General features: G+C 40.7%; 1 protein-coding gene across 1 annotated transcript in view; it reads left to right on the top strand.

Annotated features, from left to right (window-relative positions):
• TENM1 (teneurin transmembrane protein 1) overlaps positions 1 to 14,963 on the top strand; it is a 616,814-nt gene extending 601,851 nt beyond the window's left edge. Inside the window, exons 29-33 of the mRNA XM_066581697.1 lie at positions 3,873 to 4,169; positions 7,204 to 7,591; positions 10,476 to 11,696; positions 12,746 to 12,888; positions 13,595 to 14,963. Coding sequence (XP_066437794.1) covers positions 3,873 to 4,169; positions 7,204 to 7,591; positions 10,476 to 11,696; positions 12,746 to 12,888; positions 13,595 to 14,353 — 2,808 coding nt within the window. The 3' untranslated portion in view covers positions 14,354 to 14,963. The remainder of the gene's footprint in view (positions 1 to 3,872; positions 4,170 to 7,203; positions 7,592 to 10,475; positions 11,697 to 12,745; positions 12,889 to 13,594) is intronic.
• Positions 14,964 to 17,089: the final 2,126 nt, after the last annotated feature.

The raw sequence follows: 17,089 nt of genomic DNA, 5'->3' as shown, positions 1-17,089 counted from the left end.
GGTTGCTGGCGTTACATGCACCCAGTTTCCCGAGCTCCCTGTCACTTTAAATAGCCAACTGCTCTTATGTGTTTCTTATATGTGATCTTGTGATAGCGCCATTGTGGCACTGAAACGAGTCATCCAAATAAAGGATTTTTCTACATTACATGTTGCTTTCCTCTGCAGCAGCGCCGTAATCCTCCTCTTTTTCCCCCTTCTTCTCTCTGTGTGTCTGGGGTCAAATTGTCTGTTGCCCCTGGAGAGGCTGTATCTGTATTATCGTCTCTACATGGGTTGCACTGCCAGAGCAACCCTTAAAGTGAATGCTACCTATTTATTCTTTGCCGGTGTTCTGTTGATCCTGCGCTATGGAGCGCTTTTTTGTTCTTTTATTATAAACTGTATTTAACAGCAACACATTGCTAGGGAACAATCCAACAGTGACAGCAATTAAACCAGTAATTATGTTATAATTATTGCCATCAAAATACCATTATATTCCATAATAGATTGTGCTTTAAATAACTGTAGGTATAAATATTGCATTAATTGCATGACAGTTTCCATAGCTGAAGATTAGGGAATCTTGCTGCAGCCAGCTTTCATTGTAGCAGTAGCTCGTTATATCCATTTACAAAACAGAGCCTAGTGCCATGGATTCCATGAGGCTTTCTACTATAGACCCAACAGGCACCCCCTACTCTTTGCCTCCATATTCAGCAATGTTTCTAGTGGAAAGTACCTCTGTAATCTGGCATGTGATGAAGTATTACACAATGTCTTTTTCATGAGGTATCTGACTATGAATTGACATCCGTATGACCCCACAGAAGTCTATGGATACAGTATTACGGCTCCTTACAACTCAAAGGTTGTACAGAGTCATAAAACACTTGGGTTTGAGGCCTAAAAGCCCTCATACACAATAAAGAAAATTCAGTTGAAGCCACTGTTTTTGGCAGGAATGGCCAACTATCAGTTGTGTATAGGGGCCTCCCAACTCTCCCCCGAAATCATGTTGAATTTCAATGCCCGATATGTTTTTTTCCCTTTAAATGTGTATGAAGGATTTGGGAGGAATAACTGTCAGCCAAACAATTGTTCAACCGGCAGCTATTGAAGATATATGGGCACTTCAAGGGACCTTTCACACTGCCCAAAATTAGGACCCACGATGCACAGCAAAGCCACTGTAAATTCTGCACCAAAATCTGCAGGTTACCTGCAGATTTTGATACAGAATTGAAAATGGCTTAAAACCTGACTGCAATTCCTGTGGTATAGAGATATTGATAAAGTGCCCCCCCAGCTGTCCATATCAATTTCCCATTCAGGACCCTGGGAAAGCTGAGTGGACCAAAAGTTAATTCCCCCCTCCCTCCCTCTCAACTGCCAGGACTTTGATGTACATGTGCCCATAGGAAGTCTTTGGTGCGGGTGGCAATAAAGTTAAGGCAGTGACACGTAGATGCTAATTGACCCCCTCTGCCAGTGAGGATTAACACCTCGAGTAGTTCTCGCAGGCTTCCTGTCACCGAAAGTTAGATTAATGGAGAATCTCTTAATAAAGATTATTAGTCGTGCAAAGGTTCTATCCTGATATGAGTTATGAATCGGGCTGGCCAGCTGGTTAAACGCATCCACACGCATCGAGGTGTGGCCCCCTCCAAACACAATGAAATGGCCTATCTGCATACCTAAACATAATTTTTGTATCATGCTTAATATCTATGGATAGGTAAATTCCTGATACTAAACATAACAGCCATATCTTCCCCATTGGAGCACCTCCCTGGAAAATATGGCCAAAATATTAAATCGGGATTTCCTACAGTTCTTCCTTGCATATACTCAACCTGCCTTGATGACGTCAGAAAAAGGCCGGCGGGCCGGGGGGGGGGGGGGGTCTGCAGAGGCTTTAAAAATAAGTGGGTTCCCTACCCAAATTGTCAGACTTCTGAGATACGCCTCCAGCATAAGGCTGTACCGATATTTTGCTTCAGTGACTCTGCATGGACCAGGAATTGGACTGATATCCAGCCCAGTATCTTTCTTTTAATTTCTTCCTGTTTATTTTCAAATATTTGTCTTGTTGTGTATGCCTGTAAACCTTACTTCTATGGTAACATCTTTTTCTGTATTTTTTTATTGTGTGTGTATATATATATATATTTGCATATATGCACTGCTAGTCTTTACATCTGCAAATTATTAGTTAACCCTTGTCCGTTTTAAAATGAATCATAACTTCAAAGATTGTGTTCATAATTCATAAGTCTGGCTTTCAGTTTACCTGTAAAAGCTGGTGGTCGTAGCAAGTATCGTGTGGGTATTGTAGAGTGTGGAAGCCGTTTGATCGGATCAGGTGGTGATTTGAGCTTTCACTTTGTATGCCTGCAGAAGTCTGGGAAAGCTGGGTACAAATCAGCCTGTATTCTAACATCTCCATGCTTGCAATTCCACTGGAGTAATGGATCGAGGCTCTGCTGTGATAGTTGGTAGCAGAGAATGCTCAAAGTAGTTGATCCATGACAAATCGGTGATAAAAGCGGGATCAGTTGTGGTCTCCCTTCTCCCATCTGTAACAATTCCTATATCCCCATATGAGAGGAGGACATAGGTAAAGATCTCACTGAAGCTGAGTGGTCTCAAATAAGGACCTCATGCTCCACAGTGCTTTTGAACACCTTGATGTTGGAAACTAATATCAAGGTCCTCACAAGATGGTCCCCAGCTCATGTGGCTAAAGTAGTTCCTAGTTATTCTCTCAACTGCTTTTCGAGATACCAGATGCCCAGGAAAATGTGTCACATCTAGTGAACTTAGGCTATGAATATGAAGACATTAAAGGACATAACTTAGTCAAGAACACATAGGAAGCTCTTCTCCATAAAAAAAAATCCCTCCCATGCCACATCATACCCATGTCTTGACCTCATTTGTGTCCTTAGCCATAGAGGAAACTATAGTGGCTTCTTGGAAAAGGTCTACACTTTACTGCTCTGAAGTCAAATGGCATATGTTATGGTATAAAATTAATGAGAAGCTGTCTGCCATCTTGGTAGACAAAATGGAGAGGTTCCTGAAAATTTGGTCCCAATGGGCTGATTATATCAGCCACAGGTAGTCCTCTCATGTGATGGCTGAATTCTTGGCCTGTCTCTGGGGAGTTATGTAGCATTCTACCTACTGCGAACCCACAGGCTGATCCTTGGTCCCTTTTTCTCTCCTTAAGACCTCTCCCTCTCTTTCCTTTTCTTCTTCTTTTTCTCTCTTGTCTTTGCTCTTTTTATTGCGGAAGGGGCCTTCCCACTAGACAAGAAGCCTCATGCTCTACTTGCACAATTCAGATTCCAAAAGGTGTACTATGAGGGCCTCTCAATTGAAGTTTTCTTGTGCCCACTGGCATCATGCGGATTGACCCCTTGATTGTTTGTCTGTTTGTATTTTTCCTTCTGATTGTTTGTCCACTGTTTATCCCAGGGTGCTACTAGCCTGTTATGTTGACTGTACTTAAACCCTAGTGGATATTCCCTGCTTCAGTGAAAAATTGCATTTATAAGTGGGCAGTTGCAGTTAGGCTACTTTTGAAAAGTCCCTCAAACTTTTCAAAGACAGCCACAGTTTTGATGAACCCGTCATGGTTAGTGACTATCTAGGTAGTGTCTATACCTCATGCAAGCAACGCCATATATGCAGTTCGTGCTGAATATTGTTATTATCTCTTCCATGTGAAAAAAGCACAAATCATGTTTACATTTCCACATATGAACCTAATGTCCCGGATGATATTGCGGAGAGATTAGCAAGAGCATGCTATGATCTCATTTTTATTATCAGTTGTATCTTAGGGGTCTATATTTGATAACTGGTTTGTGCTTACATTTTAGGCTCACAACCGAAACTTATTATCCATTGATTTTGATCACATCACCAGAACGGGAAAAATCTACGATGACCACCGAAAATTCACTCTTCGAATCCTCTACGATAAAACTGGACATCCCATCTTGTGGTCTCCAAGCAGCAAGTATCAGGAGGTCAACATCACATACTCTGCAACGGGGCTAGTTACCTCTATCCAAAGAGGAACATGGACAGAGAAAATAGAGTATGATCAAAACGGAAAGATGGTATCCAGGATTTGGGCCAATGGTAAAATATGGAGTTACAGTTATGAGGAAAAGGTAAGTAAATGCTTAAGACAATCCATTTTTTTTCTATGTAACCTAATTAACAGTGAGAAGAAATGGCGTGGGGAGAGATACAATGCCTTAACAATAAACTGACTGAGGACCTATTTATTCTTTTACTGAAGAAGAATAATCGTTAAACCAAGTAGCACAATAGAAAACCAAGAGAAACGAAAGGATATCACCACAATGCATTCCAGCTGTCTTTTATGACTGAATAATGGTTCATTCCCGTTTACATACAAGTCTCTTAAATAGTCAGTTGATCACAGTACTTTGAAAGAGTTGAAAAGGAACAGATGCCATTAGTTTAATAAAAGTCTTACTGTTAAAACATCACCTAAATGGCAATCTATTATAGACAGAATGGAAATGTGGCTTATTTCAGATATGTTCTACAGTAATAAAATAGTGATTTAGCAATAAGTGTATGCCATAGACAGATAATTATTTCATTCCTTTAAAGCGCAAATTCGCCTTTAGAGAAGTTGGGGCCAAGAGCGATATGATTTCAAAATATATTGCGCTTAACTATTTTTCCTCCTTAGGGTATATTCACATTCAACAGATAACAGACTTTTCCTGTGACTGCGAAATGAATCTGTTTATGTGAATTGGGTTATTTCTACATCATGTGCATGGATTTCTGTAAACCTCATTAAATGAATAGGACAGTTGCAGACTGTTGGGTATATTTCACTGCTGGGAGTATTTTTATTAAGGACTAGAGATGAGCGAGCACCCAAATGCTCGGGTCCGCGTTATTCGAGTCGAGCTTTTCGTAAAATTCAAGAGCTCTACTCGAGTTGACTACAATGGGAGACTCGAGCATTTTTGTATGTGGGACGCCGGGTGCCGAGCTTTTTTTTTTCCCTAGGTTTGTGTCTCTCTCTCTCCCCCAGACAAAAAATTTGCCAATGGCGTGCTGCATCGCGGTGGGGAGGGGCCAAAACAGGCATGTCATCGTGGGGAGGAGCCAAAAAACTGGGGCAGGGTCGAACACAGCTTGATGCTCTTTCGAGTAACGAGCACCATCGAGTACGCTAATACTCGAACGAGCATCAAGCTCGGCAGAGTATGTTCGCTCAACTCTATTAAGGACCTTTAACATGGTGTAATTATTGCCACATGTGAACATGCCCAGTGATCAAGCGGCAAACAATAATTCACAGTTTTTTGTTGATCACATCGTTTAGGATGACATTAAAATAGTTGGTCAGTAGCACAACTGCTTTTGTAAACAGGGGATGTTGTACTGAAAAGGCTAGGGTTACACGGTGACTTTGGCTACAACACTAGTCATGTGACCAAAGATCACTGAGTAGCCCGGCAATCTCACACTGTCATTGAAGTCAATGGGGTCACGGTATGACTTGAAAGTTGCTATGACTGAGACCCACAGATCACAGAAAATCCAATGAGGTTGGAATTTTTGTGATATGCTTGTCACATTAACTTGCAAGTTGTACCACAACTTCATTGACTTCAGTGAGAGTGCAAGGTCATAGATCTACTCAGCAATCTTTAGTCGCATGACCCTTGTTGAGGCCAAAGTCATTGTGTAAGCCTAGCCTAATAGAAAATGTATCAGAGGGGACAACCGTGCAAAGAGTCTTGCTTAATTGCAATGTATAGATGTAGTAGATGAGTGCTGATCAACTTGCTATATCATCTGTTTACACTAGTTATGGGCCCTTCTAACAAGACCTTTGGTGTTGTACAGATTTCAGTGGTTAACTAGTGGATATAGATGAGCGAGTATACTCGGTAAAGGCAATTGCTCGAGCGAGCATTGCCTTTAGCAAGTATCTTCCCCGCTCGAGACTGCAGGTTCGGGTGCCGGCAGCGGGCACGGAGCTGCAGGGGAGAGCGGGGTGGAACGGAGGGGAGATCTCTCTCTCCCTCTCTCTCCCTCTCTCCCCCCGCTCCCTCCTGCTGACTGCCACTACTCACCGCTCCTCCGCGCCAGCACTCAAACCTTCCGTCTCGAGCGGGGGAGATACTCGCTAAAGGCAATGCTCGCTCGAGCAATTGCCTTTAGCGAGTATACTTGCTTATCTCTGCTAGTGGATCATTAATAGTCTTCTATGTCATCAGGTTCTATCAATAAAAGCTACTTTTAGGCTCCTCAACACACAGACTGTTCTCTCTAGTGATTGATCCTGCAGCTGTATCCCTTCACACACCAATCTGCAGTGACTGAGAAGAACCATCTCAATAATGGGGGAAAGGAAGACTAAGGAGTTATTGCAGCCTAAAGTGCTGAGTGGGGTAGAAAGAATGGGCTGCCGTAATGACCCTTTACATGGACTATCTAGACATAAACTTACGCCCAATGTTCCATTGTCCTACAATCGGCCTGTCTGAGTGTTTGCTGATCACTCAACAACCCAGCTAGTTTTGCATTTGCTGGGTAATCACATATTTTATCTGGCACCAAAAATCATTATTCATCATTGTTGGCAACACATTCCATCATGTAGGCGGAAGATATACTGCCGACCATGATGAAACTCTGTGGAGAATAATAATAATTGGATGGACAATATAGATTCAGGATCGGCTGATGAGCGCTGATCTCAATGATCAGGACTTGTCTACAGAAGCACTCTGTACAAAAGGACCCCATTGTAAGGCTTCTTCCCCACGAGCGCATATTGGGCCACTATTTCCACATATACGCTGTGATATGATGCATTGGATTCCAATGCATCAGATCACATGGCCATATTCTCGTGACGTAAAAACGCCCGGCCGGCCAATATAGCTCTGGGCGTTTTTACGTCGGGCCCAAAAGATAGTCCTGGAACTATTTTTTGGGCTGAATACATTGGCCGCTGCATGGGCTCCTATGGTGGTAAACTAAAGAAAAATTAAATAGTTACCTATACAATAAAATAACAAAAGAAACCATACTTCAGAGTCCGCAGTGTCACCGTTCAAAACAAGGAAAAGTAAAAGCCATTGCAGTTTGGAGCTTGTGTGATGCATGTGATAACTTCATGTCATGTATTCTCTTTTATTTCAGTCTATAAGCCTCTTCTTGCATAGCCAGCGACGTTACATCTTTGAGTACGATCATTCAGATTACCTTGCTTCAGTAACTATGCCGAACATGGTCCGCCATAGTCTCCAGACCATGCTCTCTGTTGGATATTACCGCAATATATACAACCCACCAGACAACGTTGGCGCCTTTATACAAGATTACAGTGGAGATGGACGTCTACTCCACACATTACATCTTGGAACAGGACGAAGAGTCTTTTATAAATACACAAAGCAAACAAGGCTATCTGAAATTCTGTATGACACTACCCAAGTTACATTTACCTATGAAGAGTCTTCAGGAGTCATTAAAACAATTCATCTAATGCATGAGGGATTTGTTTGTAGTATTCGATATAGACAAACAGGTAGGTGATATTGTAATTGCTTATCAAATAACTTATGTCGTCAGTATAGAGGAGCGAGTATACTCGCTAAAGGCAATTGCTCGAGCAAGCATTGCCTTTAGCGAGTATCTCCCCCTCGAGACTGCAGGTTCGGGTGTAGGCAGCGGGCACGGAGCTGCGGGGGAGAGCGGGGCGGAACGGAGGGGAGATCTCTCTCTCTCCCCCCCCCCCCCCCCGCTCCCTCCTGCTGACAGCTACTCACCGCTCCCCCGCGCCGGCACCCGAACCTGCAGTCTCGAGCGGGGAGATACTCGCTAAAGGCAATGCTTGTTCGAGCAATTGCCTTTAGCGAGTATACTCGCTCATCTCTAGTCGTCAGTGATAACTGATATATTTTATTGCTCATCTACTGCAAATGTTATTTATTCTGAAAGAGAACAGTGATATGGCTGCCAGGACAGGCCATCTTTAGATGAGCACATTTGTACAATGTCCTAGTAAACTTAAAGGGGTTGTCTGAACGGCAGCCACAACTAAGAAAGTGTCAGGGACACTATTAATTGAAAAATTTCTCCGTTTTGGACTTATATTTATCCACTTGGTCTGGGTTAACTCTCAGACACTTTAACCCCTTCCCGCTCCAGGACGTACATTTATGTCCTGGAGCGTCAAGGTATGTATGCAGAAATATATGGCGCGGGCGTCAGCTGTTTAACCCTTTAAATTCTGACAGTGCCATTTAAAGCCCCGAACGCTGTTATGCCCCCCCCCCCCCGGAGTGAGATCGGGGGAGCCGTGCAGGTGTCATGGGCTGCCTTGAGAGATTGCCCCAGGGCTGCCTTGAGAGATTGCCTATCAAGCTATCCCCGTGGCGTGGCTTGATAAACTGCCTGTCAGAATGCAGTATGACGTAATGCTATAGCATTACGTCATACTTCAGGAGCGATCAAAGTATCGCATGTTGTTGTCCCCCAGGGGGGCTTAAAAGTAAAGTGAAAAAAGAGCAATAAAGTTTTTTTAATTGTGAAAAAAAAAATAATAAGACTTTAAATCGCCCCCCTTTTGCCATATCTATAATTAAAAAGTCTGAATAATAATTAAAAAAAACATATTTGGTATCGCCGCGTCTGTAAAAGTCCAATCTATCAAAGTAGCACATTATTTACCCCGCACGGTGAACGTCGTCCAAAAAAAAAAAATAAAGAACGCCAGAAATGCACTTTTTCAGTCACCCTGTCTCAGAGAAAAAACGTAATAAAAAGCGATCAAAAAGTCTTGCATATTCCAAAGTAGTGCTAAAGGAAACTACATGACATCCAGCAAAAAATGAGCTATCACTGAACTACATCAACGGAAAGATAAAAAACTTATTGCACGCACAAGATGACCGCAGAAAATAATTGAAAAAATTAAATGTCTTTGAAAAAAAAAAAGAGTGGTATAGTAAAAAAAAAACATACAAGTTTGGTATCGTAGCAATCGTACTGACCCATAGAATAAAGTTATCATGTCGCTTTTGTTGCAGTTTGTGCGCCGTAGAAACAAGACGCACTGAAAGATGGCGGAATGTCGGGTTTTTTTTCATTTTACTCCACTTAGAATTTTTTAAATGTTTTTCAGTACATTATATGGTACATTAAATAGCACCAGTGAAAAATACAACTCGTCCCGCAAAAAACAAGCCATCATACAGCGACGTCGATGGATAAATAAAGGAGTTATGATTTTTTTAAGGGGGGGGAGGAAAAAACTAAAATGGAAAAAAAAGGGGGCCATGTCATGAAGGGGTTAAGGATCGGCCCTCTCCAAGTGCTTCTGTTTTGTACTGCCTTTTTCAGTTCAATCATGTTGGTGTTGGCTTTGATAGTATCAAGCCAGCACATACTTTGGCGGCCAGGTCTTCTTTTGCCGCTGACCACTCCAAGCATTATCCATGTTTCTAATGAGTCAGTTCACATTATGTGGCCAAAGTATTACAGTCTCTGTTTCATAATTTTGCCCTCCAATGAAAACTTTGGTTTGATGTGGTCTAGGACTGTTTTGGACAGTCCCTACTTATTAAAAAGGTCCCTTGACAATAGGCCAGTCACAAAGTATCCCCAATCTTACATTAGCTGCAATCTTTGCAACTTTTGTAGTAAGTATTCTACCTCCCTGCCAGTACCACCACAGCGGAAATTGGGCATTACACAGTGCCTACTCATTATTAATTGGTTGTCTGTGTAAAATAGGACAAGATAGGAAAAAGATATAATAAATGAATAAGGGTGTATATGCCTTGGGGTATGCAGCAGAATGTTAACTCTCTACATATACCATGTATACCCAACAAAATATTTTCTATTATTTGGATTTTCTCTTCTATGAAAGGCAATATAAATGGACAAATACATTTGCATAGCCAGGGAAGTACATCTGATATATCACTCATCTTATCATCTTAGATAAATTCAATATAGAACGAGAATAGTGGGACCCTCTGACCTCCATAACAATATTCTAAATTCATATGCACCAATAGATCTTGTGTTCGAGTCTATCTCATGAAGAGAATGCAGTCAATAGTGATAGCATTGAGTGTATCACTTCCCCATTTATGGTTGGGGATCGGCCTCTCCTCACTTCTTGTGTGATCAGCACCAGTAATGTTTGCTACATGTGGCCAATCCCCAACCACAAATGATGGCGTGTTATACTCAATACCACTGCTATCAGCTACATTCTCATCGTAAAACATACCATAGTTGGGTCTTAAACACATGATAATACTTTATTAAAGTACATCAGTAGCAATACAACTCAATAAAAGGAACAAACCAGATAGTAGATGTACACAGCTTAATTATTGAAATGTGTCCCAGAAACAAAGAACTTTTGTATAAAAATGTTCAAATCTTCCCACCAGGACCCCTTATCGGACGACAGATCTTCAGATTCAGTGAAGAAGGACTTGTTAATGCAAGGTTTGACTACAGCTACAACAACTTCCGAGTGACCAGCATGCAAGCGATGATCAATGAGATTCCTCTTCCTATAGACTTATATCGATATGTTGATGTTTCTGGGAGAACTGAACAGTTTGGAAAATTCAGTGTCATCAATTATGATCTAAATCAAGTCATTACAACTTCGATGATGAAACATACTAAAATATTTAGCTCTAGTGGGCAAGTCATTGAGGTACAATATGAGATTCTAAAGGCAATCTCTTACTGGATGACAATTCAGTATGATAATATGGGTCGAATGATTATGTGTGGAATACGAGTGGGTGTAGATGCAAATTTAACAAGATATTCATATGAATATGATCCTGATGGTCAACTTCAGGCTGTTTATGTTAATGACAAACTTCAGTGGCGATACAGCTATGATCTAAATGGAAACATAAACCTACTTAGCCATGGGAATAGTGTCCGCTTGATCCCACTGAGATATGACATTGGAGATCGCATTACCAGGCTTGGAGAAATTCAGTATAGAATGGATGAAGATGGGTTCCTCAAACAAAGGGGTAATGATATATTTGAATACAATTCTAATGGTCTTTTGAGCAAGGCATATAACAAGGTTGCTGGTTGGAATGTACATTACCGGTATGATGGACTTGGAAGACGTGTCGCAAGCAAATCAAGTACTGGTTCTCATTTGCAGTTCTTCTATGCAGATCTAGCTAATCCGATAAGAGTTACTCATCTATACAATCACAGCAGTTCAGAAATAACTTCACTTTATTATGATCTTCAAGGACACCTAATTGCCATGGAGTTGAGCAGTGGAGAGGAGTACTATGTAGCATGTGACAACACAGGAACACCTCTGGCTGTATTTAGCAGTCGAGGCCAAGTTTTAAAGGAAATTCTCTATACACCATATGGTGACATCTATGAAGATACCAATCCAGACTTTGAAATCATAACTGGATTTTATGGAGGATTGTATGATTCCCTAACTAAACTTCTACATCTTGGACAAAGAGATTATGATGTTGTCGCTGGACGATGGGCTACACCCAACCATCAGATCTGGAATAGATTAAATACTGACCCAAAACCATTCAACCTGTATTCTTTCGAAAATAATTACCCAGTGGGCAAGACCCAGGATGTGGCACAGTACACTACAGGTACAACATATTTTATTATCTTGCCTCCTTATGATTAAGAGTTGTATAAAGAGATGGTATATTCAAACTCTATGTAATATCATAATTTTGAGTCGTGAGGAACTCAGAAACAGTTTACTTGCAGGAAATGCCCAATAATTGGTTAATGTATTTCATAGACAAAACCTTAATTTGTATTTATGTATCAAGGGCTACATTCCCTCCTAATTTATGTGTATTTATAAGTCTCGCTCAATTAACTATAATACTTGAGTAAACACTGTCAAATAAAAATATACACACAAACATTAAAAATTATATGTTGCACCACCGAAATGGAATATTTACTGTCAATCAACATTCTGAATTCTAACTTAATGTAGTTAGACAATATAGAGATAACATTCTGTATAGTATGTGGCGCAGAGTGTTAGGCAGCAGAATGCAGTCCTAAGCTCACGACCTGAAGGTTGCGGGCTCAATCCCCATATGGTTCAGTTAGCCAGCTCAAGGTTGACTCAGCCTTCCATCCTTCCGAGGTTGGTAAAATGAGAACCCAGCTTACTGGGGGGTAAAGATGACTGGGGAAGATGATTGGCAAACCACCCCGCAAAAATAGTCTGCCAAGAAATTGTCACGATGTGACATCACCCTAGGGGTCGGTCATTACTCAGTGCTTGCACCAGGGGACTTTACCTTTTTACCTATAGTACTGGTACATTTATAGGGGTTTGTATAATAGACCACGAATGTGTCATTGGTGGGACTGTGACCCAGAATCCCCACCTATCAGCAGAGCACAGGAGCACTATGGTTCTTTTGATGCTTGTATCTGTGCATTTTCAAATGTAACTATTACAGTATAGGCAAAAACATTTGTGTAGTTATGGGACTAGGCGCTGTATACACCACTGGATTATGGGGGTCTCAACTATGTAAATAACATTCGCCCATCAGTACCCGGATACTACTGATAGTAAAAGGTTAATAGGGACTATAGATGTGGTTAGGCACTCTGTATTTTAACTATTTTTGATTATGGATTAATGTGTGTTGTCTGCTCTATTTAGACATTGGGAGTTGGCTGGAACTTTTTGGTTTTCAACTGCACAATGTACTTCCTGGGTTTCCCAAACCGGAGGCAAAAGGCTTTGCATCGACATATGAACTACTACAGCTACAAACAAAAACCCAGGAGTGGGATCCTGGGAAGGTTGGTCATTTTTCTTTCAACCTCTTTTAGCACCTGTAATATTCTTCTGTTACTCAATTCACTACATAAGAAATTCATGTGGAATGCACTGAGTGACTCAAGTTTCCTGTGCAGATATAGGAAATCATCATTTTTTTTGTAGCCACTCACTAAATTACAGTTTTTGTTCCATATCTGAAATGCGTGCATAGTAAAAAAAAAAAAAAAAGTAAAACCACATACAGATGTATCCACTCTCAACCTTTATTGAATTTTGTTGAAGACTCCAATTTCTTTGGCTATAAATACCATCTCACACCATCCAGTTAAAAATACATATACTATACGTATATTTTCTTAATAAGGGAACATATGAGCGATGGATGGCCAATGCATTACATTTGTTGGAGCCATCTAATATATATATATGTGTACATTAAATATATCCTTTTTAACATGGCAGTCTGTCGTAATGAATGGTTGCCAGATGGCATCTGTTGGAAGTATCTGTCAGATTATGTTTGTTTTTTTCCAATCTCACACCACACATCTTGGGATATGCCAAGTTAAGAGAAAACAAACAGTGAATAAGTTTTTAGCACTTTGTTGAAGTTGTTGGGCTTCGCTGACCTATTTGTCGACACATAAGTGCTATGTGAAAAAGTAGATGTTGACTGCTAAAAAGATATTAAGACTGCACTAATATATGTTATTTCTAATCTTTTAGACAATTCTTGGAATACAATGTGAGCTCCAGAAGCAGTTGAGAAACTTCATTTCTTTAGATCAACTTCCTATGGCTCCGAAACAAAATCATGAAAAGTGTTCTGAAAACATAAGACATCCCAGATTTGCAGCTGTGCCATCTCTATTTGGAAAAGGGATCAAATTTGCTATCAAAGATGGAGTTGTAACCGCCGATATCATTGGAGTGGCTAATGAAGACAGTCGGCGTATTGCTGCTATCTTGAACAATGCTCACTACTTGGAAAATTTACATTTTACCATTGAGGGTCGGGATACGCACTTCTTCATTAAATTGGCCTCCTTGGAAGAAGATCTTACTGTAATCGGAAATAGTGGTAGTGGTCGTATACTGGAAAATGGAGTCAATGTCACCGTGTCACAGATGACGTCAATGGTCAATGGGAGAACTAGACGGTTTGCTGACATCCAACTTCAACATGGCACCTTGTGCTTTAATGTTCGCTATGGAACAACCATCGAAGAAGAAAAGGATCATGTTCTTGAATTAGCAAGACAAAGAGCGGTGGCCCAGGCTTGGACTAAGGAGCAGAAGAGACTTCAAGAGGGAGAGGAAGGCATAAGAATGTGGACAGAAGCTGAGAAGCAACAACTTTTAAGTACAGGGAAGGTCCAAGGCTATGATGGATATTTTATTAATTCATTGGATCAGTATCTAGAACTTTCTGATAGTGCCAACAATATTCACTTCATGAGACAGAGTGAAGTAGGCAGGAGGTAACAAACAAACAAAAGACACTCTTTGCCTTTGCGTCACCAAAGACTGCCTGTTTTTAAAACATAAAATGGTTTATTGTAACAATTTTCTAGATCAGATCTCTGTATATGTAAATATGAAGAAAACATATCCAACTGCCTTTAAATGTGACAAAAGATGGTATTTTAATATTGTTAGTTCTAACGGTGTCATCCTGATAACACTAGGGAGGTCTTTCACCGCAATTCGGGACAATGTATTCAAAGTATGTAGTAGATACTTTCTGGAATGACTCCACATTATGAGAATGCAATCTATGAATTTACTAAAAAGAGGTGATCCCCATAGTCTACATTCTCATGACATTTTCTGTCATCTGCAAAGTAGCTGCCTCTACTGTACAGTGGGAGTTGCCCTTTAAGACCTCTCAAGTGCTCATGGGATTTAAAAAAATGACAGTAAAGCTTCATATATCTTGTGTGGCGGTATTCAGCATTTTTGCATACATATTAACCATTACGAAGTTGCCACTCTTTTCTGGAGACTAGAGCTTATGTGATGATATAGCTTCTAGGCGAAAACAAAATCTACCTAAAGAGTATCCGTAAGTATACGATAAAAGCAAAGTGTGTAATATTGGAAACCTGTCATTGTTTCTTATTTTTTTCATAAATGAACATTATTTCAAAATAAAAAAAAGAATAAATGTTGTGAGTCATGTACGCTCCTATGGGACTCTAAACAGAAATGACTTGCTCCAGATGTCATGTAGTACTCTTGAAGTATTAGATGTTGTTCATAGGATAGGCGGACAAGGTTTGTGTTATCTCAATTCAATAGCAAAATGTTGCTAATGCCACGCTTCAAGAACCTTTTTTCTCCGTGGACCCAAAAAGTACAAAAGTTCAATTACATTGTCTGAGATGAATATTGCATATTCTATAGTACTGCTTATCTCCTTCTCCTTTAAACATGAAAAATAACTGATTTCAATGACCATGTCCCCCTAAAATGAAATTAACATCCGGGACTATAAATGCCACCATCGTCTTACATAAAAACCTTGAAATAGTTTATTCAGCCACTTTTAGATACTTTGTTTCCCGACGCAGGTCACAGATTTTGCGGGTCAATAGACAATTATGTAAGGGTATGTAGAGGTACAGTCCTAAACAAGGCCAGCATTTAGCGCTAAACAGATTGCACAGAATTAGAAAAAGTTGGCTGCTCTCTTCTAAAAACAGCACCACATCTCTCCACAGGTCTTGTCTGGTATTGCAGCTCAAATGCATTTACTTCAATGGAGATATGCTGCAATAGCAGACACAACCCATGGACAAGTGTGGGACTCTTTCCAGAAGAAAGCTGCCATGTTTTTCTTATCTTGTACAACCCCTTTAAATCCTAATCACTATCGCATTAGCATTCATTAACACTTGTATTGACAGCCCTGATTAGAGAAAGCTCAGGTCCCAGCTATTTCATCCATAAAACACTGTTATCAATGATTAATGCAGTCGAACCACAGGAGGGGCACTCAGTGTGCACCCTAGTCAATATTACATAGTGACAATGCCTGTTCGGTCATTCTTTAGTTGGGTAACTAAGCTAAATATGCTTGTGCATAGTACTATGTAGAGACATGATGTAATGTATGGAACAGATATAAAAATCAAAAGTACAAAAAGGTCTAAAAAATTATTGCAAAAACAAAGTAAAAATTTAATACAGCTTAAAAATATTCAACAAATGTCACAAAACTTAGAGGGGTTGTTTGGGTTATGTAAAGGGCATCTCAATAGGACCCTCATGGTGTAAAATATCAAAGCAACTCACACTCATCTAGTCACCCGTGTTTTCTTGCTGACGTCATCTTTCCAGTCTGCACTCAGCCTGAGTCATCTGCAAAAAAGCTGCTGCAGCCAATGCTGCCACTCAGCGGTGATTGCTGAGCGCTGTCATTGGCTGCAGCAGCAGTTTTACGGTACATCACAGTCTGACTATAGCCTGTAAACAGCACAGTCGAGACCCACGCCGCTGGCGGGGGAAAGCAGAGAGACATAACTATGAGCTGTTTTGTTAGTTTACAACCTGGCGGACCCATTGAGATGTCCTTTACATTACTTGGATAACCCCTTTGACACATCTGGGTGTCCTCACAACTTTAAGAGCGCATAAAATTATTTCTTTAAGCATTTGGTGAAAATTGGAATTTTCTGATTAAACAGAAATAATGATTAAATGTAGAGATGAGCGAGCACACTCAGATAAAACGGCTACTCAAGCAAGCCTCACCCTTCTTGAGTAACTGCTTACTGATCCGAGCAGGCTCAGGGGGCGGCGGGGGGTGGGGGGTGTTTGCAGGGCTAGAGAGAGAGAGCTCACTCTCTCCCTTGCTACCCCCTGCCGCCCCCAACTCACTCCCACCGCCCCCCCTCCTCCCCCCTGAGCCTGCTCGTACCAGTAAGCAGTTACTCGAGAAGAGCGATGCTTGCTTGAGTAACCACTTTATCTGAGCGTGCTCGCTCATCTCTAATTAAATGTTAACTGAGAGGCACCTTAAAATGGTGCCGTAATAAAGTACAAATTCTAAACCTATAGATAAAAGTTATGACAATCGGAGAGTGGAAAGTCCAAATAAAAAAATTCTAGAACTAAAGACCTATTGGGTTACAATTTTGTAGCCCACTTTTTGTTACTGACAAACGAAGCTGAAGTAAATATTAATAAGCGTTACACAATAGGACAACAAGACAGGGA

Source organism: Eleutherodactylus coqui, chromosome 10, assembly GCF_035609145.1.
Source record: "Eleutherodactylus coqui strain aEleCoq1 chromosome 10, aEleCoq1.hap1, whole genome shotgun sequence".
NCBI lineage: Eukaryota > Metazoa > Chordata > Amphibia > Anura > Eleutherodactylidae > Eleutherodactylus > Eleutherodactylus coqui.
This window is presented reverse-complemented; position numbering and strand designations above follow the sequence as displayed.